The 24,172-nt window shown below is 43.2% G+C and overlaps 1 protein-coding gene across 1 annotated transcript in view; it reads right to left on the reverse strand.

Annotated features, from left to right (window-relative positions):
• The window catches only part of arap3 (ArfGAP with RhoGAP domain, ankyrin repeat and PH domain 3), a 342,751-nt gene that overhangs the window by 164,003 nt on the left and 154,576 nt on the right, over positions 1-24,172 (reverse strand). The window contains exons 3-6 of the mRNA XM_043710000.1: positions 10,820-11,056; positions 9,976-10,045; positions 5,794-5,914; positions 2,230-2,414 (exon numbers count right to left, since the gene is read on the reverse strand). Of these exons, the coding sequence (XP_043565935.1) occupies positions 2,230-2,414; positions 5,794-5,914; positions 9,976-10,045; positions 10,820-11,056 (613 nt within the window). The remainder of the gene's footprint in view (positions 1-2,229; positions 2,415-5,793; positions 5,915-9,975; positions 10,046-10,819; positions 11,057-24,172) is intronic.

Here is a 24,172-nt window from a genome sequence, read left to right on the forward strand (position 1 = left end):
GTGCTATTAGCTTCAAGACTGTTATGGAGGAAGACAAGAATGGGCCTGAAATCGAAGATTTAAGCTGGGGGAAGGGTGATTTTAATAAGATCAGATATGATTTTCCCAGAATAGACTCAGAACAGATATTTTTGTTAAATCTATGTTACAGCAATGAGATGCATTGAAAAAGGAAATGGTAGAACACCAAGCAAGCATGTTCCAATTGAGATAATAGATGGGACCAACAAATCTGTGAGTCCTGAATATTAAGGAACATATTGGATTGGATAATGAGGAAAAGGGAAGCTTAAGAGTAAGTTGCACACAGTCAGGAAAGAGAGATCATGTCTGCAATAAGGCACATCCTGAGTGAGTACATAATTTGGAGAATTTGTAGCAGAAGGTGTTAGGGCAAGGTACTGGCATGGACAGAGGATTGACTGAATGGCAGAAGGCAGAGTGTTTGGATAAAGGGGTCTTTTTCAGGATGACAGCTAGTGAGTAGAGTTCCGCAGGCATCTGTGTTGAGACCATGATTATTCATGTTATATGTTAAGGATCTGGAAGAAGGGGCTGAGGGTAATGTTGCTAAGTTTGCACATGACACAAAGATAGATGGAGGAACTGGCAGTGACAAGAGTAGAGTCATGCTGGAAAAGCACAGGTCAGGCAGCATCCGAGGAGCAGGAAAATCAACATTTCGGTCAAACATTTCAGACCATTCCTGCTCCTCGGATGCTGTCTGACCTGCTGTGCTTTCCTTACACTACTCTAATCTTGACTTTAATCTCCAGCATCTGCAGTACCCACTTTCGCCGACAGGAACTGGTAGTTTTGAGGAAGCATGGAGTCTGCATAAGGACTTGGACAGGCTAGGAGAATGGGCAAAGCAATGTTAGATGGAATACAATATGGGAAAGTGTGAAGTTAAGCACTTTGGTAGGAAGAATAGAGGCATAGATTATTTTCTAACTGGCGAAAGTCTTTGAAATTCTGAAACTCAAATGGACTTAGGAGTCTTAGTTAAGGATCTCTTAAGCTTAACGTGTAGGTTGAGTTGGCATGTTAGGAAGACAAATGCAAAGTTAGCATTCATTTCAAGAAGGCTAGAAAACAAGAGGAAAGATGTACTGCTGAGGCTGTATAAGGCTCTGATCACCACATTTGAAATATTATGAGCAGTTTATGCTCCGTATCTAAGGAAAGATGTGCCAGCATTGGAGGGGTCCAGAGGAGGTTTGTAAGAATGATCCCAGAGATGAAGAGCTTGTCATATGAGGAACATTTGAGGACTCTGGGTCTGTACTCAGTGGAGTTTAGAAGGATGAGGGAGGATCTGATAGAAACTTACAGAATACTGAGAGGCTTGGATAGAGAGGACGTGGAGAGACGAGGCCCCTAGTTTACAGCCACAGAATGAAGGGACAACTTTAGAACTGAGATGAGGGAGTATTTCTTCAGCCAGAGAATAGTGACTCTGTGGAACTTATTGCCTCACAAGGCTATGGAGGCCAAGTCATTGAATGTATTTAAGATAGATTAGTTCTTGATTGGTCAGGGGATCAAAGATTTGGGTAGAAGGTAAGAGAATGGGATTGAGAAGCATATTAGCCATAATAAAATGGTGGGGCAGACTCGATGGGCCATATAGCCTAATCTGCATCTATCTCTCTGGTCTTCTGACAGATAACAAGGGCCTAAAACAGCAGAAGCCCTCCAGCCATACAGAATGGTACAAAGGGAAATCTGAAAAGCAAATCAGGAGAGCCAAAAGAAGATAAGAAAATATAACAGAAGGTTATTCACTGATGGGATGTAGATACTGCTGGCCTGGATCCATGTGGCTGCAGGTAAGATTTCTTCTCTTCCTATCCTCTGTGTAAAGTTATGGTCAACAAATTCTGTTGCAGTTCATTCATGCCGACAATAAGCTCTTTCAGTCAGCTAAATCAGTTAAACTGCAATGACTAGTATTGACTAGCATTAAAATCAGTAAATAACGAAGCAATTTATAGTGACTTATTCTAATCAATATGTTTTAACTTAATATTAAAAAATGATGTATTTGCAAAAAATGTGGAGATTTCTCCTTAAAATTGTTTCTAAATGTGTCGTATTATCCAATAAAACATTTATTGTGTCCTTTCTGGATAATCCCCACAAAAATGACATCATATTTCGTGAACATTGCATTATTGTGAACCTCTCACTGTTCCAGCCTCTCAGAATAACCCGTTTCATTCTGACCTGCTCATTTTTGTACAGCCACAAGATGTCAGTACAGAGGGCACCATACACTTTCGATTTGTATCCCTTCATCTCCAGGCAACTGTACTTCTGGTAGAAGGCCATTGATCCAACGCGACGAGAGGAGGAGAAATGATATTCTTTGACAGCATTCTGCAAGTGTGTACACCATTCGTTTCTCTGTCCTGAAATATATAAAGACAGCCACAATCACAACAATATCTTCTATTTATATAACATCTTTCATGTAATAAAAAATTCCAAGCTAATGGGCAGAAGTTTTATAAATAAAGTCTGAAACAAATATTAAGTCAGGTCACCAAATGTTATTCAAAGGAGTATCTGAAGGAGAAAGGTGAGATAGTGAGGTGAAGAGCAGTAGGAAGAGGTATTTATTTATGTACTTATTTATTTTTATTGCATGATATTGCATTATTCAATAGACAATATTTATTGTAACCTTCACATTTCAGATGTTTTTTGACCATCTCTCCATGGAAAGGAATTTTAAAACAATTGTGGCCTCAAAGTTTTATGGATGTCCCATCAGTCGTTTGGGTGAACATATGGTAAGACCATAAGAAATAGGAGTGGAAGTAAGGCCATTTGGCCCATCGAGTCCACTCTGCCATTTAATCATGGCTGATGGGCATTTCAACACCACTTACCCACACTCTCCCAGTATCCCTTAATTCCTTGCGAGATTAAGAATTTATCAATCTCTATCTTGAAGACATTTAACGTCCTGGCCTCTACTGCGCTCCATAGCAGTGAATTCCACAGGCCCACCACTCTCTGGCTGAAGAAATGTCTCCTCATTTCCGTTCTAAATTGACCCCCTCTAATTCTAAGGCTGTGCCCACTAGTCCTAGTATCCCTGCCTGACAGAAACAATTTCCCAGCGTCCACCCTTTCTAAGCCATGCATTATCTTGTAAGTTTCTGTTAGATCTCCCCTCAACCTTCTAAACTCTATTGAATACAATCCCAGGATCCTCAGCCGTTCATCATATGTTAGGCCTACCATTCCAGGGATCATCCGTGTGAATCTCTGCTGGACACACTCCAGTGCCAGTATGTTCTTCCTAAGGTGTGGGGCCCAAAACTGGACACAGTATTCTAAATAGGGCTTAACCAGAGCTTTTTAAAGCCTCAGTAGCACATCATTGCTTTTACATTCCAACCCTCTTGAAATAAGTGACATTACATGTGCTTTCTTAACTACAGACTCAACTTGCAAGTCAACCTTTGGAGAATCCTGTAGTAGCACTCCCAGATCCCTTTGTACTTTGGCTTTATGAATTTTCTCACTGTTTATAAAATAGTCCATGTTTGTGTTCTTTTTTCCAAAGTGCAAGACTTCGAATTTGCTCACTTTGAGTTTCATCAGCTATTTCTTGGACCATTCTCCTAAACTGTCTAAATCTTTCTGTAGCCTCCCCACCTCCAGTACTACCTGCCTGTCCACCTAACTTCATATCATTGGTGAACTTCACCAGAATACCCCCAGTCTTTTCATCGAGATCATTAATATATAAAGTGAACAGCTGCGGCCCCAACACTGAACCCTGCAGGACACCAATTGTCACCGGCTGCCATTCCGAAAATGAACTTTTTATCCCAACTCTCTGCCTTCTGTCAGACAGCCAATTCTCAATTAATGCCAGTAGCTCACCTCGAACACCATGGGCCCTCACCTTACTCAGCAGCCTCCCGTGAGGCACCTTATCAAAGGCCATTTGGAAGTCTAGGTAGATAACATTCACTTGGCTCCTTGGTCTAACCTACCCGTTACCTCTTCAAAGAATTTCACGAGGTTTGTCAGACACAACCTCCCCTTACTAAATCCATGCTGGTTTGTTCTAATTCACCCCTGCACTTCCAAGAATTTAGAAATTTCATCCTTAACAATGGATTCTAGAATTTTACCAACAACCGAGGTTAGGCTAATTGGCCTATAACTTTCCATCTTTTGTCTTGATCCTTTCTTGAACAAGGGCGTTACAACAGCGATCTTCTAATCATCTGGGACTTTCCTGACTCCAGTGATTTTTGAAAGATCACAACCAATGCCTCCACTATTTCTTCAGTCAACTCCTTCAGAACTCTAGGATGTAGCCCATCCAGGCCAGGAGATTTATTAATTTCTAGACCTTTTAGCTTATCAAATACTTCCTCCTTTGTAATTGTCACCATACTCAACTCTGCCCATTGACTCTCCTTAATAGTTGGGATATTACTCACGTCTTCCACTGTGAAGACTGACACAAAGTATTTATTAAGTTCTTCAGCTATTTCCTTATCTCCCATCACTTGCCTTCCTGCATCAATTTGGAGCAGCCCAATGTCTACTTTTGCCTCTCATTTGTTTCTTATGCATTGAAAGTAACTTTTACTATCATTTCTAATATTACTGGCTAGCTTACCTTCATATTTGATCCTCTGCTTCCTTATTTCTCTCTTTGTTATCCTCTGTTTGTTTTTGTAGTTTTCCTAACCTTCTGATTTCCCAGTGCTCTTGGCCACTTTATAGGCTCTCTCCTTTTCTGTGATACATTTCCTGAGTTCCTTTGTCAGCCATGGTTGTTTAATCCCCCTCCCGGATAATCTTTCTTTTCTTTAGGATGTACCTCTGTACTGTGTCCTCAATTACACCCAGAAACTCCTGTCATTATCTTCCCCACTAGACTCTGTTTCCAGTCGATTTTCATCAGTTCCTCTCTCATGTCCCTGTAATTACCTTTACTTAACTGTAACACCATTACATCCGATTTTGCCTTCTTTCTTTCGAACTGCAGACTGAACTCTACCATATTATGATCGCTGCCTCCTAAGTGTTCCCTGACTTTAAGATCTTATGATGACACAAGGTGTCATATTTAAGAGGCTGAATTATCAAAGATACTTCAAAAAGCACCATCTCAGTTTTGTTGATAAATTTCTGCAGTGCATCTTGTAGATAGTACATACTGCTGTTGATTGTGAAGGGAGTTTATGCCTTGGGTAGCTGAGGGTATAGCCACCATCAATGTTGCAATTAAATTCAGGGATGCACAAGATACAAAATGAGGGAACTGCTGAGAGGAGTGTGGAGGAAATTACAAATACAGAGCATGGGAATATAGATGGACAAATTAAGAGCTGGATTTCTGAGACACCCGGCACACAAATACTCAATTTTGATTGTAGGTGAGCTCAGCTGGGTGTCATCCATCAGATCAGGATGAGAATTCACCAAATGAGTAATCTTAGGTGAGGAAGGATGAACTGGCCCATTTTCTTAGTCCAACTGTTCTCTCAGCTGGTCATAACACGATTAATTTAAAAAAATTCCTTTTTGGTGGACACCTTTTCCAAAATTTATTTGTATTTTAAGAGGAGCTAAATTAACCAATAAATCTTGAGTTAAAGAAAGGGTGAGTTTATGTGGAAATGAGGGAAACTAAATGTAGGAAAAGATAATAAAACACAACATACATACAAAGTGAAAATGTAAACTGAGTAAAAGGATACTGGTTTAATAGATAAAAAAAATCAGTCCCTGGGTTCAGATTAATACACCCACCTTCATTTTCTGCCCTGAAAACAAATATTCGGTGGCTTGTGACTACTTCAAATTTATTTTCCTTTGCTGCTCTTGCCATTTGTATAACTGCCAAAGGGATTACTCCTTTAGGGTATGGATCCTGTAAAGAAAATCAGTACCAGTGTTTAAAAATAAAACACAACTAAGTATGTCAACAATCAGTAAAACAGACTGAAACTTAACTTTTTTTTGCTTAAGTCAGAAGTGTATTGAGTTTTTTGGAAAGTTTCTTGCCTCAAGGTTGGGTGTTTATCCTTGCCCTTTTGTTATCAAACTCATCACATTCACTTCTATTCCATCCCTACAGCTCACTCACATCCAATTCTGACTCCATCCTATTGTGTCCCATTCCTAGGACCACTCACCAGACATCCCAGAATTCATTGGCACTGTGCTCCATTGTGCAATCAGATGAGCAATGACATCACAAATTTGCCCTGCCAGTGATCGACAGAATCTAAATATGCCAGAAAAGGGAAAATGGTGACATTGTTCTCCAACAGCAAGCGAGAGGTCTTGGTGGAGGGGGTAGTGCAGAGGTGGGGAGTCCTATTCCTGGAGGACCATCAGAGCAGGCCATGCCACCAGACCATGAAAGCCCGGTCTTACGTCACTACACGTCGAGGATGTAGAGGAATGGTCAGCTATGCTATGCCAGGCTAAATGCCGTACTCTTCTCTCTGCCACTCCACACACTAGCTATTTACACTACTGCACACTACTGCACCCATCTCCCACCAAACTCATGCACCACTTATTCATGAGGGAGAAACATCCCATATCAATGGAACTCAGGAGACTACTGGAGACTAGGCATCTGTTTATCCCCAGGCAAGAGAGGGCCCTGGCCTGCCAGCAAACTGGGACTTTATCCATATGCATGGGGAGAAACAGGAATGGTGGACAGTCATCATTACCAACTACCTGCAGCAGTGCAGTGAATCTTGTGATCATCTGTCTGTCCCCTAGACTGGTTGGCAGACCCTCGGGTCTGCTGGAGTGTGACACTGGCTTAATGCACGGCAAGAAGAGAACAGAGAACCTGGACCCACAGTCCAGGTGTTCCCCCATCATAAGGAGACATGGCAATGCCAGGAGACACCCAATCAAAGGAGGAACTACACATCAGACTCTCCCAAGTTACCCCTCAGGGCAAATTAGGAGTGCCTGAGCCCTCCACCTCCACCCTGCAGGCCCCACTCCGACCCTTGGAAGTTCGAGCTGTTGAAGGTTGACTTACCTCTGGAAAAAAGATCCTTGAAATGTTTGACCCATTCAGACACTAATGGCCTTGGAATTGCCCATCAAACCTTCAAGGCCAATGGAGGTTTTCTGCCCATCCCCCCAACCTTACCCCCTCACCCCTCCCACCGCCCAATAGCTGCAGAACCTGGGATAACACTGAGACTTGGCTGGAAGAAAGAAAGAAAAAAACTGTTCAGCGCACCTTGTTAGTGTGATGAAGAAGGCTTTTCTGTAAATAAAATTTTGTCCAGAAATGTTCATGGTGTTAACTTTCTTGCATGTGTTTGTGAATGTTTCTGAGTAGTTGCTCCACACATTTTCACACCGTCCATCAGCAGTTCATGGGCATACACAAGGCTCCTTGGATGAAGGTCTGTGCTGAGAACCTACTGCACGATTTGGAAGCAGGTGGCACATTGTGTAAACATGGCTTTGGATAAGTTGTGCCACCATTGCCCCTCATTGTTCAACAATTTTAACATTCAGCTCCCTCAGTGTTCAAAGGTGTCACTATCAAAAGTTGTCCAGTGATAGTACCATGCAGGTCATGGTGGAGCTATACAAAACTTTGGTTTGGCCACAACTGGAGTACTGAGTTTCTCGTCTCCACACTATAGGAAGAATGCAATTGCACTGGAGGGGGTGCAGAGGTGATTCACTTGGATGTTGCCTGCATTGAAGCAGTGCAGCAATGAAGAGAAGCTGAATAAGCTCTGGTTGTTTTCTTTAGATCAGAGAAGGTTGAGGGGGGACCTGACAGAGGTGTGTAAGATTATGAGGAGAATGGACAGGGTAAGTAGAAGTAGCTGTTTCAGTAAGTCAAGGGTCAAGGATAAGATGGCATAACTTTAAGGTAAAAGGCAGGAGTTTAGAGGGGATTTGAGGAAAATATTTTTCTTGCAGAGGGTAGTGACACAGGATTGTATTGCCTGTGAGGGTAGTTGAGGTGGGAAACCTCATAACAAAAAATACTTGAATGAGCTCTTGAAATATCATAACATTCAAGTCTGTAAGTCAAGTACAGGAATGTGGGATGAAGTGTAGGCAGTAGTGTACAGATTTAATGGCTGAAACTGTACTGTGTGATTCCATGATTGTCCAACAGTGGCTGTGTCAGGTTGGTGCAACACACAAGAGACACACACACACTGTACAATGCTGTACCCTGCCCAGGAGTAGGTTTGCCTGTGTACTGTAACTGTTCTATCACCTACTTAGTTTCCCTTTTAAAGCCCAATCAGTGGTGTATTATGGAGTCCCTCCTTCACAGGGTAAGTCACTTACACCTTCCATTCCAAGAGCACTTACAACAACTTTTCCCTTCGAATAGTTTACATTTCCAGCACAATAGAGCTGGGTCTGAAATTTAGGATTTCCAGCTCAGCTACACCACCACCCAGTCATCATCACGCCAACATTATCCCGGACAAAGCTGCTCCTTTAATTGCCACGTCATTTATCACTTTATGCATTCACCCACCGACTGCCAGTGTTCAATAGCACTGTACATCATCCATAAGATGGATTGCAGCAAATCACAAAGACTACTTCAACAAAACCTTTCAAACCTGCAACACCTACCACCATATAGAACAAGTGCAGCAGTATCATGGGAACATGACCACCTACAAGTTCCCCTCCAAGCCACTCACCATCCTGACTTGGAAATATATCTTCATTCCTTCAGTGTTGCTGCGTCAAAATCTTGGAAATTCCTCTCTAATGGTATTGTGGGTCAACGTACAGCACGAGGACTATAGTATTTCAATAAGTTAAAAATCATGTAACACCAAGTTATAGTGCAACAGGTTTATTTGGAAGCACTAGCTTTTTGAGTGCTGCCCTTTCATTAGGTAGCTGATGAAGGAGCAGCGCTCTGAAAGCTAGTGCTTCCAAATAAACCTGTTGGACCATAACCCGGTGTTGTGTGACTTTTAACCTTGTACACCCCAGTCCAACACCGGCACCTCCACATCGTAGTTTAAGAAGATAGCTCACCAACATCTTCTCAAAGGTAACTAGGGCAATAAATACTGGCTTAAGTGATGATGTCCATGCCCCATGAGTAAGTAAAATAAAATTCTCAAAGAAAATGCGTACTTGCACTGCAGTTCAGCTTTGCTTGGCTCCATGCTGCCACATGAGCTCAAATCTTACCTTGATATCAAGACTAATCACTCCCTTCTCACCGTTGGAATACAATACATTTCACCATGTTTGAATTAAGATTGTAATGTAATCTATAGCTCAATGTTCCAGCAAAACCCAAACTGAATATTTGGTAGTGGGGACTTCAGTGGCTTAAGTCTTTCTATTTGGAATTTCCAAACTAATCCCTGTTTCTTTCTTCTTATCACTGCACTTTAGGAACCTTCAGTAACTCCAAGACATCACCTGAGCTCTGAACAAATTTTGATCAATCTCTCATTTCCCAGATTAAAATGTTTTCTGTTGGTTTTCAATGAATTATTTTTAGATGTTAATTTCATTGTTCCTTTCTTACTGAGATTGTTAGAACACACTCACTGGAGATGGCGTGATGATGTTTCATTAAAGTGATGGACAATAGAACAGCATTTCCTGCACATAGGTCTATTTTGACATTTCCTTCAAGAGTTAAATTTAGCTTTATTACTGAATGACTCAAAATAACATGAATTTCATTCCAAGCGGTGCCTGGTTTTATTTGCAGTTCATGGTTCATAACGTCTGTTTCGATTTGGACACCTTTGGTCCTCAACTGAAAGATGAAGGTAATCACAAAGTTCCAGCTGGGTGATGCACTCAAAGGGAAAGTGTATTTGTGCCATGGTTATAACTCTTATTTCCTGATTCTCTGAACAATTCCCTTTGAGCAAAACTCTCTACGACAAGCAATGTAACTGTTACAAACTCTTGTGTCTGTGGCTCTCTTACCTTTTCATTGCCGAAATACATCAGGCACTTCCCATCAAATTTCACGTAACGTCTTTGGAATACGCAACTTCTAACCCAAAAAAAAAAGAAAACACAAGTTTTCATTAAGAATACTGCATACACAGGTGATATAGTACTCTCAGTCGGAGGTGAGATTGATTTAAGGCCAACAACAGTATAAAGTTTAACCCAAAGAAAAATGAAGTAGAGTCTGAAATAAAAACAAAAAATGCTGGAAATACTCTGGAGAGAGGCAGAGAGGTAATGTTTCAGATTCTGATGAAAGGCCACTGCTCTGAAATGTTAGTGCTTTCTTTCTCCAAAGTTGCTGTTGGATCGTCTGGAAAGTTCCAGCATTTTCCATGTTGTATAAAAGTTGTCTCTTGCGCAATTTATGTTGCTTCACTTATTATGTTGATTCAGGCTGGGTTAGTTTGGTTCAAATGTCAAATCTATGTCTCATTTTAAGTCTCATTGAAATGTTCCTTCATAACTGTGTGTGTGAAGACACCCTATTTAATTAGGGGCAACTGTCACAAAGCAAAATCTGTGTTTATCCAAGCTCCACAGTAAACATCCAACAATAATCCTTAAACAATAACTAGGAGGCAGATTTTCTGTTTTAATAAAGTGTTGTCCCATTGTAACAACTTAATCCCTTACTTTTGGTTTCAAAAAAGCCAAAGATTAAAACCGGTAATATTCTCATCTGCATTACAACATTAACCCAATGAACAATCATGGCTTTCTGTTTGCCTCTCCAAGTTTCAAATAAGCTCGGCAATGCCAGGGACATACTGGATGTTGAAAAGCAAAATCTAAAGGCATTGTTCATTATTCTTACCCTTGTGGTGAGAGTTTCTCTAACCAATCACATTTCATGCTTTTTCCTTGCTCAGGTGCAGCATGGAAGCTTGCGTAGGGTGATATTGTTTGATCATCTTCAGACTCTTCAGTGAAATACAATGAAGGTTCAGTGGTGCTGGGGCTGTTTGTTGGAATCTCCCCTATTGTAGAGTAAGCCATTGTGTTTTCACCTTTCATCTGAAATGATTTCTGGGCAGAGTCCATTTCATAATGCCTGTGGAAGAATATCAACAGATAGAGGATGAAAAATCTGAAGAACAATCAATTTTAGTCAAACTGAACTGATATGGTTGGCCTAAAAAAGACAATGAGGGATGTAATGACAGATTTACAATGCACATTTGTAAGTCAGCAACGTGTGGTGAACAAAGCCTGTGAGCTACCAGCACACGTAAGTCTAGGAATATGGCACTGGGCATTGGTCACCAAGCACTATGCACTGGATGCCAGCTATTGGACATCAGGCATCGGGTACTGAGTACCGGCTACCGAGAGGCAACACAAGCGGTCTGGAGAAATGATCTTCAATTAGCAGTTACCAATCCTCTACTATTGTATTGGAGGCTCCAGGAAATTGAGTAAACATCATGGCTGAATTTATAACTGCTGGGGGTGGGTCAACATATGGAGATGACTCATAAAACGCCCAATATCTGTCTTCCCACCCACACTCAGTCCCACCCATCCTACTGCAGCCTTTTGAGATGGTCCACCATTCAAAAAGATTGATTTTAATCTCAACTCTACATTCCTGCATATCTCAATAATCTTTCATTCCCCTTGTTAATCAAGAATCTACCAAACTTTGCTTTAAAAATATTTGAAGATTCAGCACCCACTGCCATAGGGTCATATAGTCATATAGTGCAGAAACAGATCCTTTGGCCCAATCAGTCCATGCTGAACATGATTCCAAACTAAGCTAATCCCACCTGCCTGCTCCTGAGACTAATGAATGTGTACGCCCCAGCAGGAAAGAGGGAGCAGTTGGTTGTCCTGTAGCAGCTTTCACTATTGCTGGCTATGTCCAGGCCGGTCATTCTGGCTGGAGACTTCAACTGTATAACTGATGCAGATGGACGATCCGGTGGGGAGTACAGTAAACTGGATGCAACGTCCAGATTCCTGATGGAAACGGTTAAAGTCACCGAGCTGCATGACATCTTCAGCACCCCTGCAGACGGAGTGCAGCGCAGATACACCTGGTCATGGGCAGACGGGTCTATCCACTCAAGGATAAATTACCTGTTTGTGTCCTGAACGTTCTCAGTCAGATCCATCGATGTCAAACCAGTGTTCTTCTCTGACCACTGCCTCCTGCTGGCCGACTGTCACCTACAGGACGACCAGTGGGCTGGCAAGGGAACGTGGAAGTTGAATACAAAACTGTTGACCCCTGAAAACATTGAGGAGTTCAAAAGGGATTACACAGGTTGGAGAACCGTTACACTTCTCTTTGAGTCTCCATTGGACTGATGGTAAATAGTTAAAGGGAACTTCAAGAGGTTCTTTATCCTTAAAGGCATTTGGAGAACAAGAGAGAGATGGGGAAAACTGTCCAAACTTCAGAAAAGCATGAATAAATCTACTCCTACTGAAGGCAATGAGCGTCAATATCACAGAGGATCTCCAGGAGGTAAGAAGCCAGCAAGCCTCACTCTTTTGGCCTGGAGGCCTCCACGATAATGTTCTGGCCCAGGATTTGCATCATGGAGCAGGATGAGACGTGTTTGTGTTATTTGTTCTCGAAGGTTCACAGGAAGATCTCTGAGTTCAGTGGCCTGAAGGAAGATGATGGCTCAGTAACATCATCTCAGTCTGACATCCAGAGAATCAGCAAATCCTTTTATGCCAGACTGTATGAAATGGGACCAACAGACAACATGGCCTCCCAGTTATTCCTGTCCTCTCTCACGGGAGAGACGGGGCCAGCTGTTATCTCAGGATGAGCTGATCAAGGCCCTTGAATCCTTAGAAAAGAATAAACTCCCGGAAGTGAAGGCTTACTAGCCGAGTTCTATTCTGCTCTATGGGACTTGATTGGCCAGAAGTTGCTGGAGGAGTATGTCAATATGCTTCTGGCAGGGAGCATGTGAAAATTCATGAGGAAAGTAACATCATCCTCATCTACCAGCAGAAGGCGGAGAGGAAGGATATTAGAAATTGGCAGCCAATATTACTGCTGAACGCAGACTACAGTATTCTATCTAAGGTCAACACCAACCAGGTCAGGTCTGCTCTAGGATCGGTGATCTACCCCAACCAAACCTGTGCTATACCTGGCAGAAAGGTTACTGAGACTTTGTGCTCCTCAGGGATACAATCGCCTATGTATAAGATAAGTAGGTGGATGCCTGCTTCATCAGCCTGGACCAGGAGAAGTTCTTTGATGGCATATCACAAACCTACATGTGGAACATGCTATCCAAAATGGGCTTTGGAGAGGGAATATCAATTGGATCTGGTTGCTCTAAACCAACATCATTAGTGCAGTCTCAATCAGAAAGTTTCCCAATCAGATCCGGGGTCAGTTAGGGCTGTCAACTCTCTCCTGCCCTGTTTCTGTGTTGCAGAGTCCTTTGCCATTAGGAAGAATGCAAGCCCGAGAGGGGTGACTATTCCAGACTGCAGAGGCCTGCATATCAAAGCATCTCTGTACATGGATGGCTCAAAAATTCATATAGCACAGAAAAGGTTCTTTGGCGCAGGGAGTCTGCACCAAAATAAATACTACCGTTGCTAATCCCAATTTCCTGAACTTTCCCATATCTTTGAATGTTATGATATTTGAAGTACTCACCCAAATATTTTTTAAAGGTTGTAAAGTTTCAGGCATTCATTCCCTTCTCAGGCAGTGCATTCTAGATTCCCACACTCTCTGAGTGAAAAAGACGTTTTCCCAAATCCCTTCTGAATCTCCTACCCCTCACCCTAAATCTATGCTCGCTCATGATTGACCCCTCAACCAAGGGAAGCAACTGCTTTCTATTCACCCTGTCCATACCCCTCATAATGTTAAATACTTCAACCATGTCCCTGCTTCTGTCTCCTCTGCTCTAAAGGAAACAATCCAAGCCTACTTCTTCTCTCCTTATAGCTCAATTTCTCAATCTCAGGCAACATTCCTAGTGAACTTTCTCTGTACCCCCTCCAGTGCTGTCATATCCTTCCTATAGTGAGGTGACCAGAACTGCATACAGTACTCCAGCTGTGGCCTAACCAATGCTCTGTACAACTCCAACATTACCTCTTTGTTTTTATACTCTATGCCACAACTGATGAAAGTAATCCATATGCCTTCTTAACTATCCTATTCACGTGCTCTGTTGACTCCAGGGATCTATGAACAACTACCCAAGATCCCTCTGTTCCTTTGAGCTATCCAATGTTCTGCCTTTCACTAAATACTCCGTCATCTTGATTCTTCCACCAAAGTGCATCACCTCATACTTATCAGGGTTAAATACCATCTGTCACTGGTCTGACCATCTGACCAACCCATCTACATCTTCCTGTAGTGTTAACTATCTCATTCACTATGAGCCACTCTACCAATCTTGTGTCGACTGCAAATTTGCTTAATATTATCCCCAGATTTTCATGCAAGAAAATGAGGACCGCAGATGCTGAGCTCAGATTGAGAGTGTGGTGCTGGAAAAGCACCGCCGGTCAGGCAGCATCTGAGGAGCAGAAGAATCGATGTTTCAGGCAGAAGCCCTTCATCAGGAATGAGGCTTGTGGGCCAAGGGGGCTGAGAGATAAAAGGGAGGGGGATGGGGTTGAGGGGAAGATAGCTGGGAATGCAACAGGTAGATGAAGGTGAGGGAGAAGGTGATAGGTCTGAGAGGAGTGTGGAGCAGATAGGTGGGAAGGAAGATGGACAGGTCAAGAGGGCGGGTGCCGAGTTGGAGGCTTGGGACTGGACTAAGGTGGGGGGAGGGGAAATGACAAAACTGGTGAAATCCACATTGATTCCCTGTGGTTCCAGGGTCCCAAGATGGAAGATGAGGCATTCTTTCTCTAGGCATCGGGTGGTTAGGGTTTGATGATGGAGGACGCCCAAGACCTGCATATCCTTGGTGGAGTGGGAGGGGAAATTAAACTGTTTGGCCACAGGGCTGTGTGGGTGTCCCCAGAGATGCTCTCTAAAATGATCTGCAAGTTGGCATCCTGTCTACTCAATGTAGAGGAGACCTCATTGGGTGCAACGGATACAGTAGATGATGTGTGTGGAAGTACAGGTAAATTTCTGTCAGATGTGGAAGGATCCTTTGGGGCCTTGGACGGAGGTGAGGAGGGCAGTGTGGGCGCAGGTTTTGCACTTCTTGAGTTGGCAGGAGAACATGCTGAGAATGGGATGTGGGCTGGTGGGGGGCGTGGATCTGACGAGGGAGTTGCAGAAGAAATGGTCTCTCTGGAATGCAGATTGGGGTGGGGAGGGAAATATATCCCTCGTGATGGGGTCTGTTTGTATGGGGCGGAATGGCGGAGGATGATGTGACGTATCTGTAGGTTGGCGGGGGTGGAAAGTGAGGACCGGGGGAGTCCACGACCATTCCAGAATCTTCTCCTGGTCTCTGGAACTGCTCAGACAACATTCGCCAAACGGACGTTTCAGCCACAACTGCTGTGGAGAATTATGACGTCACTTCCTCCCCCAGCACTCCACAGACCGCAGCCATTGCTGACCACATCACCTCCGCGATCGCTGTCCAGACACCCACCTCTGTGATCACCGGGAAGACGACCACCATGGAGGCTCCCCTAATACTACCCTGCACATCACTTGCACCCCGACAGTTGCTGCTGCTGCAGTCACTTCCCCCCCAAGAGATGCCACTCACAGGAACACGGATGACTACATTGCCGATGTCACTTCTGCCATCAGTGAAACCACTCACCGGAACTCAGCTGACAATGGCGCTGACGTCACACATTACATCACTTCCACTCAGCGGGCACTGCTGTAGGCCCCAGATCCGCCCCCATGGTGAGTGTCACTTCTGTTGGTGACATCACTTCCTGCTCTGTAACCACACCCACTCAAGTAGCAGCTTCTGCCCCCCATCCCCAACTCCAGCCCCACACCAAGTCCTAGCTCCCAGCCCTGCCATGTTTTTACCATTCCCCCAGACTTGCCCCTCACTGGGGACAGATGATCAGTCTTCAGCAAAGGCCTTACCTTCATCCCACTGCACTCCCATATTAATGCGTTTGACTCGTGTTGTGACCTTGAACATTTCTTTTACTGCCTCTGCCTCCCGCTCACCTACTGGGGAACCCTTCTCCTGCCTCCAACACACCCCATCATCCTGGACACCCTGTACTGGTCTGTTACCCACCCTTGACCTCTTCATTTCTAACTGGCCATAACATAGACCACCTTAACCTGCTCACCTGCCTCATCCATTCCAACCTCTCACCCTCGTAACACTCAGCCCTCTACTCCCTCTGCTCCAACCCCAACCTCTCCATCAAACCAGCAGCGGGGGGGGCGCAGGGCATGGTGGTAGTTTAGCGCACTGACCTCTATACCGCTGAAGCCAAGTGCCAACTCGCAGCCACCTCCTCCTACTGCTCCTTGACCACAACCTCACCTCCCATCACCAAACCACCATCTCCCAGACTATACACAACACCACCTCAGGGGATGTTCCACTGACAGCCTCCACCCTCATCGTCCGCAAAACCCCGCCACCCAATTCTACCTCCTACCCAAGATTCACAAACCTGACTGCCCTGGTCGACCCATTGTCTCAGCCTGCTCCTGTCCCACTGAACTCGTCCCTGTAAACCTTGACACCGTCCTGTCCAACTTATTCCAGGAACTCCCCACATACATTCAGGACACCGCCTACTGCCTTTACCTCCTTCAAGACTTGTGTTTCCCTGGTCCCCTATGCTTTATCTTCAGCATGGACACACAGATTCTGTACATATCTATCCGCCATGGCCAGAGCCTCCAAATCCTCAATTTTCTCCTCTCACGCCATCCCAACCAGTACTCTTCCACTGACACTCTCATCCACCTGGCTGAACTGGTCCTCACTCTCAACAATTTCTCCTTCCAATCCTCCCACTTCCTCAAAACCAAAGGGGTAGCCTGAACCACCCATATGGGCCTCAGCTGTGCCTGCCTTTTTGTCAGGTACATAGAACAGTCCATCCTCCACAGCTACACTGGCACCATTCCCCGCCTTTCCCTCTGCAATATTGATGACTGTATTGGCACTACCTCATGCGCCCACCAGTATGGTTGAACAGTTCATCAAATTCACTAACACCTTTCACCCCGATCTCGAATTCACCTGAACCATCTCAGACACCTCCAATCTCTTCCTGGACCACACCATCTCCACTCCAGTGACCGACTAACCATGGATATCTACTACAAGCCCACTGACTCCCACAGTTACCTAGACCACACTTCCTCCCCACCCTACATCCTGTAAAATGCCATCCCTTATTCCCAATTCCTCCGCCTCCACCTGCTCCTAGCATGGCCAATTCCACCAGAGAACTACCCAGATAGCCTCCTTCTTCAAAGACTGCAATTTCCCCTGCCACATGGTTGATGATGCCCTCCAGCACATCTCCTCCACTTCCAGCGCCTCCATCCTTGAACCCCACAACTCCACTCACAACAAGAACAGAATGCCCCTGATACTCACCTTTCACCCCACCAACCTCCAGATACATTGCATCATCTTCTGCCACTTCCACTACCTACAAACTGACCTCAAAACTAGGGATATATTTCCCTCCCCACTCTTACTTGCATTTCAGAGAGACCATTCCCTCTGCGACTCCCTTGTCAGAGCCACGACTCGCCACCAGCACACACCCACTCCCGGTACCTTCCTCTGCTAACACAAGAAACTTCTGGAATTTCGAGGACCCCCCAGGCCTCCATCACCAAACCCAAACCACCCAACGCCTGGAGGAAGAACACCTCATCCTCCACCTTGGGACCCTGGATCAATGTGGATTTCACCAGTTTCCTCATTTCCCCTCCCCCATCTTATCCCAGTTCCAAACCTCTAACTGGGCACCATCCTCTTGACCTGTCCATCTTCTGTTCCATCTATCCTCTCCACCCTCCTCTTTGACCTATCAGGTTTCCCCCACCTTCATCTACTTATCACATTATCAGTTACCATCCCCCCAGCCCCAAAACCCTCCTCCCATTTATCTTTCAGCCTCCTGGCCCACAAACCTCATTTCTGATTTTCCCACACCTCGGATTCTGCCTGACCTGCTGTGCCTTTCTACGGCCACATTCTCGCCCCAGATTTTCATGACTATCATGTTATATATAGAAAACAATAAGGACCCCAGTACTGATCCTTGTGGTACACCATTGGACACTGGCCTCCAAGCACTCATACTGTCTTCTACCACTGATGTTATGAAGTTGTAGATGTGTACTTTACCTTTAAGGGAGCTGAAATTTATGGCTGGCACAGAGTGCGCTGGAAGGTTAAAAAGTGTAACATTTGGTTGACATAAATGGCTGTAGCTGCAGTGCCATGGTACAAAGCAAATTAAAATTTAGCCAATCAGTTTAAATTATGTCCCAGATACCAAAATCCAATCAAATTTGAATTTTACTGTTTTGGATAAAATCAAACCAATGGAATAATCCACTGTTTTGGGGTATATGATCGGACATTTTGAATAGTTGGGGGAGAACAGCAAGGAGCTGGCAAAGACCAACATAACAGCCAGCAGAATAGCTCGCTGAAAGGTACATGTCCATAAGAAATTTGTGCAGCTGAACACTCAAGCCAACCTAATGGGAAAGTTCGACACCCGAAGACGACAACTGGGTTTGAAAGTGATTTGCCGTAAATTTAAGAGGGAATTTATTGGACCAGTATTGTAGAGTGGGAGGTAGAAATAGATTTAAGAGAAAGAATTCACCCAGGTAAATAGTGCGGTGAGGAAGGCATATGGCGTACTGGCTTTTATTGGTAGAGGAATTATAAATAGTTTTTGTTTAATGTTCTGTTTTGGACTTAAAATTGTTAACTTTTGTTTAAATAGTGGTATTTGGGATAATTCTTTGCTTCTCGAAATTTAACAGATTACGGTGTGAGGTAAGCTTTACTTTGTATCTGGTTTAAATTAGCAGAGGAGTTTACCTTGTGGAATAACAGCTTGGAGGATCATTGTCAGCATTTGAACAGTTTGGGTCTTGGATTTGTGATTTGGATAGGTTTAGACAGATCCAATCTGAGATTTGGACAGATATGAGTAGATTTGAGGTACAAAAAAGCCCAGTAGATTTAAATACTTGCAGGTTAGTGTCCAAGATCTTTAAATAAAATGTAGGTGAGACAATTTGTTTAATTTCGGTTACTTGTGGTTGGTTAAATTAAAAGTGAAAGAAATGGTTCTTAAAATTGCTAAAGAGGTTCTGGGGTTTGAAGATGATTCTCAAATCTGCCAAGAATGTTTGCAAGGAAAGAAAAAGGCCAAACTTTTAGAATTAGCAAAGAAGTTAGATTTGGATTTAACCATGGACAAAAATAAAGCTGAAATTGTAAGGGAGTTACTCAAACACTTATGTGGGTCAGAAAAACAGACAAATTACAGTTGAGGAAAATGGAGTTAGAAGATAGATAAAGAGAGAGAAGGTTCTTACCTAAGCAAAAAGAAACAGAATTTGAATTTGAGCATTTGCGACAGAGTTAGCAAAGTCTAGTTAACAGGATGGAGGTGAAAAGAGATGGTAGAGATATATACAAATATGTCAAAATTCTGCCACATTTTGATAAGAAAGATGTTGAAGTCTTCTTTATTTCATTTGAAACATTGGCTAGGCAAATGGTGTGGTCCGAGGATTCATGGGTAATGCTAGTTCAGACTAAACTGGTTGGCAGGGCGAATGAGGTATTTGACGTGCTGTTAGATGAGGGGTCAAGAGACAATGATGAGGTCAAACAGGCTATTTTAAGTGCTTATGAACTGATACCAGAAGCATATAGACAATCGTTCAGAAACATTAAAAAAGGAACCAGGTCAGACTTATGTTAAGTTTGGAAGAATTAAACATAGTCATTTTGATAGATGGGTGAGGGCCTTAAAGATAGATAAGACCTATGAGGTTCTGAGAGATTATTCTGCTGGAGGAGTTTAAAAACTCACTTCCAGAGATGGTGAGAATTCATGTAGATTAACAAAAAGTTCAGGAAGTGAGAAGGGCAGCAGAACTTGCAGATGAATACATGTTGGTGCATAAGACAAGCTTCTAGCTAGAATTTCGTCCTGTGAGGGATGGTAGTTGGGAGAAGGGGAGATCCTACACTATGAAATGAAGAGTACAGAACACTGTTAAGTGTTTACCACGGGCTAAAAAAGAAGCCCAAGAGGGTGGAAAGGAGTTGAGAGGCCTCAGGTGTTTCCCCTGTGGTAAAGTGGGACATGTAAAGTCAGTGCTGGTCGTTAAAGAAAGGCACTGTGGGAAAATAAGCTAAGCCAGTGACATTAGTGGAATTAATAAAGGAAACCCCAAGAAAAGTCAAGGAGCTGCAGAAGAGTACACAGCCTAGGCAGGGGCTGGGTATGGAGTTAGTGCTTGATCTCTAGAAATAATTCACCTCTGTGAATAAAGTTTACTCAGAAAGAGCAGGGGGAGAAGGACAAGAAGTTATAATTTTGAGAGATACAGGATCTAACCAGTCTGTAATAGTAAGAGATGAGTGAATTTGCACTCTTTCTGACCTGTTACCCGAGAAAGTGGTAATTTGTGTGATAGATGGACAGAAATTTAGCGTTCCCCTATGTAAGATCAGGTTGGAGTGTCAACCCAAGACTGGGGAAGTAACAATGGGAGTAATTGACAGAGTGTCAGTTCCAGGAATTCAGTTTGTTCTTGGGAATGATTTAGCAGGTCCAAGGTGGGCATGACACTCCTTGTTGTGAAGAAACTCAAGGAAGACCAAGAAACTGAGGAGTTAAAACAGAAATATCCTGGTTCAAAGTTTGTGAGAAGATTTGTAGCTCGGGTGCTTGTTGCTGTGGTTCTGTTCGCTGAGCTGGAAGTTTTTGTTGCAAACGTTTCGTCCCCTGTCTAGGTGACATCCTCAGTGCTTGGGAGCCTCCTGTGAAGCGCTTCTGTGGTGTTTCCTCCGCGGATCGTTAGCTGTCTTCCTGTTTGCCCTATATAGTGTTTTGTGCAGTCCTTGCATGGGATTTTTTTTTGTACACTACATTAGTTTTGCTCATGTAGGGCAAGCGAAATTACTCCCATTACTCAAAATTATAACTTCTTGTCCTTCTCCCCCTAGAAGCATGGCACTCATCCACAAACTCCATCAACAAACACATCGACCTGGACCCAATATACTGGCCACTACAGCGGACAGCTGAAACTGATAACCGGAAGTGGCAGGGACAGGCCACTATAAATGCCGGAGGAAACACCAAAGAAGCGCTTCACAGGAGGCTCCCAAGCACTGAGGATGTCACCTAGACAGGGGACGAAACGTTTGCAACAAAAACTTCCAGCTCGGCGAACAGAACCACAGCAAATATCCTGGTATTTTACAGACTGTTTAATAACAAAATCCCACTATCATAAGTCACAGCACGAAGCAAAAACTAAAGAGAAAAAGGAAGGAGTTGTGGTTCAGTTAGTGGCCACCCTGTTTGACGTAATGATGAAAGAAAAATCTGAACAGGCAGTGGGTCAGACAAAAGTGTTTAGTCCTGAGAGGCTAATGGGTTTGCAACAGAGAGAGGAGACAATGCAAGATATACATGTTGATGCGTATTCCAGAAAGGATGCAGAGGATATTCCTGAGGGTTCTTATCTGAAAGAACTGGATAAACAGGTTTTAGTTACTGCCCGCAGGGTGAGGAACCAAATCCAGATAGTGCGGATTTTGATGTGCCTCAAAATATGTTAAAAAATGAAAAAGTCCTTGAGGAGTGGGATAGGTTAGTAAACTATCTGTCTCATGTGTACAGAACACAGTTGAAAGGTTTGTTACTGCAATGTGAGGACATATGTAGGAATCAGATGGGGAGGATTAATGATATTGTACATAAAGTAGATGTAGGGAATGCTGTTCCGATAAAACAATACCACTATCGGCTTAATCCTTTCAAAGCCAGGCAGGTCCAGAAGGAGGTGGAGGCCATGTTCAATGTGGATATCATCAAACCGAGCCAGAGTGTAGTTCGTTGATCGTCTTAGTTCCCAAACCTCATGGGACTCAACGATTTTGTGTGGATTATTGGAAGATCAACGCCGCTACAATATCGGACTCATATCCAATACCGTGATTGGAGGACTGTATCGAGAAGGATAGATAAGCCAGTTATTTCACCAAGTTGGACTTAATGCGTGGTTACTGGCAGGTACTTTTGTCAGAGACAGCGAAAGGTATTTCTGCATTTGTAGCCCCAAATGGGCTTTATCATTTCAAAGTGATGCCTGTTGGAATAGATCCACTACATTCCACAGACTCATGAACAGAGTTGTGGCTTGGTTAACAAACTGTGCAGTCTATTTGGATGATGTCGTGATCTTTAGTAAATCCTGGAAAGATCACATGGTACAGTTGGCAGAGCTCTTTGAATGACTATGAGAAACAAAACTGGTAATAAACTTAAACAAAACTGCATTTGTGAAAGCAGAGGTGGTGTGCTTGGGACATAACTTGGGTCATGGAAGGTTGACCAAACATAACAGAAAGATGAAGGCCAGTGAGGAGTTTCCACGACCAAACTTGAAGAAAGAAGTGCTTCGATTTTTGGGACTAAGCGGACTCTATAAGAAGTTTGTTTCAAACTTCAGCAGTGTAGTGGCAGATAACAGATTTTATGAAGAAGAAAACAAAGATTTAGTGGTCAGAACAATGCCAGGAGGCATTCAACCATTTGAAAGCAATATTAACCACCGCACCAGTTTTAACTACACCAAACTTTACAAACACCTTCAAAGTTGCCAGCAATGTTTGTGAGATGGGAATTGGAGTTGTACTGTTACAGGAAGATGATGATGGGATTGAACTGCCAGTTGGTTATTTTTGAAGAAACTCAACATCCACCAGAGAAAATACTCCATGATCTAAAAAGAACTATTGAGTTTGGTACGGATCTTACAACATTTTCATGTATATATCATGAACAATGTGTTGGAGACGGTTGTGTACACGGATCACAATCCTCTTACATTCTTGAAACGCTTAAAAGTCAAGAATATAAGACTATTTTGTAAGAGTCTTATGTTACAGACTTTTAATTTACATATTATACATGTTGCAGGTTTGAAGAATGTAATCACAGATGCGTTATCGGGGATTTAACTGATAAAGTTTAGATGAGACTGATACCTATCCAATGTTTTCGATATATAAGGGAAGAAGTTAAGATGAACTTAGATTAAAGTTATATGTATGTCATGGTAATGTGGTTCAGGAATAGAGAAACAAAATGAAGCCATCTTTTCGTTATGGTGGCTCATTTCTTCTTAGGGGAGGAGGTGTTATGAAGTTGTAGACGTGTACTTTACCTTTAAGGGAGCTGAAATTTATGGCTGGCACAGAGTGCGCTGAAAGATTTAAAAGTGTAACATTTGGTTGATACAAATGGCTGGAGCTGCAGTGCTATGGTACAAAATAAATTCAAATTTGGCCAATCAGTTTAAATTATGCCCCAGATACCAAAATCCAATCAAATTTGAATTTTACTGTTTTGGATGACATCAAACCAATGAAATGATCTGATGTTTTGGGGTATAAAATTGGACATTTTGAACAGTTAGGGGGAGAACAGCAAGGAGCTGGCAAAGACCAACATAACAGCCAGCAGAATAGCTTGCTGGAAGGTACCTGTCCATGAGAAATCTGCGCAGCAGAACACTAAAGCCAACCTAGAGATATCTACAGTGAAGGTTCGTCACCCGAAGACAAAAACTGGGTTCGAAAGTGATTTGTCGTAAATTTATGAGGGAAGTTATCGCACCAGTATTGTAGAGTGGGAGTTAGAAACAGGTTTAAGAGAAAAGAGTTATAAATAGTTACTGGTTAATGTTCTTGTTTGGACTTAAAAATTAAAATTGTTAAAATCTTTTCTTTAGACAGTGGTATTTGAATAGTTCTTTGCCTCTCGAAATGTAACAGATTACGTTGCAAGGTGAGCTTTACTGTGAGTCTGGTTTAAATTAGCAGGAATCTTTACCCTGTGTCGTAACTCTATCCTTTATGTCCTATTACTATGAACTCGGATTTCACCAGTTTCCTCATTTCCCCTCCCCCCACCCTGTCTCAGTCAAATCCATCAAATTCAGCACCGCCTTCCTAACCTGCAATCTTCTTCC

The sequence above is a fragment of the Chiloscyllium plagiosum genome, chromosome 20 (genome assembly GCF_004010195.1).
Source record: "Chiloscyllium plagiosum isolate BGI_BamShark_2017 chromosome 20, ASM401019v2, whole genome shotgun sequence".
Taxonomy (NCBI): Eukaryota; Metazoa; Chordata; class Chondrichthyes; order Orectolobiformes; family Hemiscylliidae; genus Chiloscyllium; species Chiloscyllium plagiosum.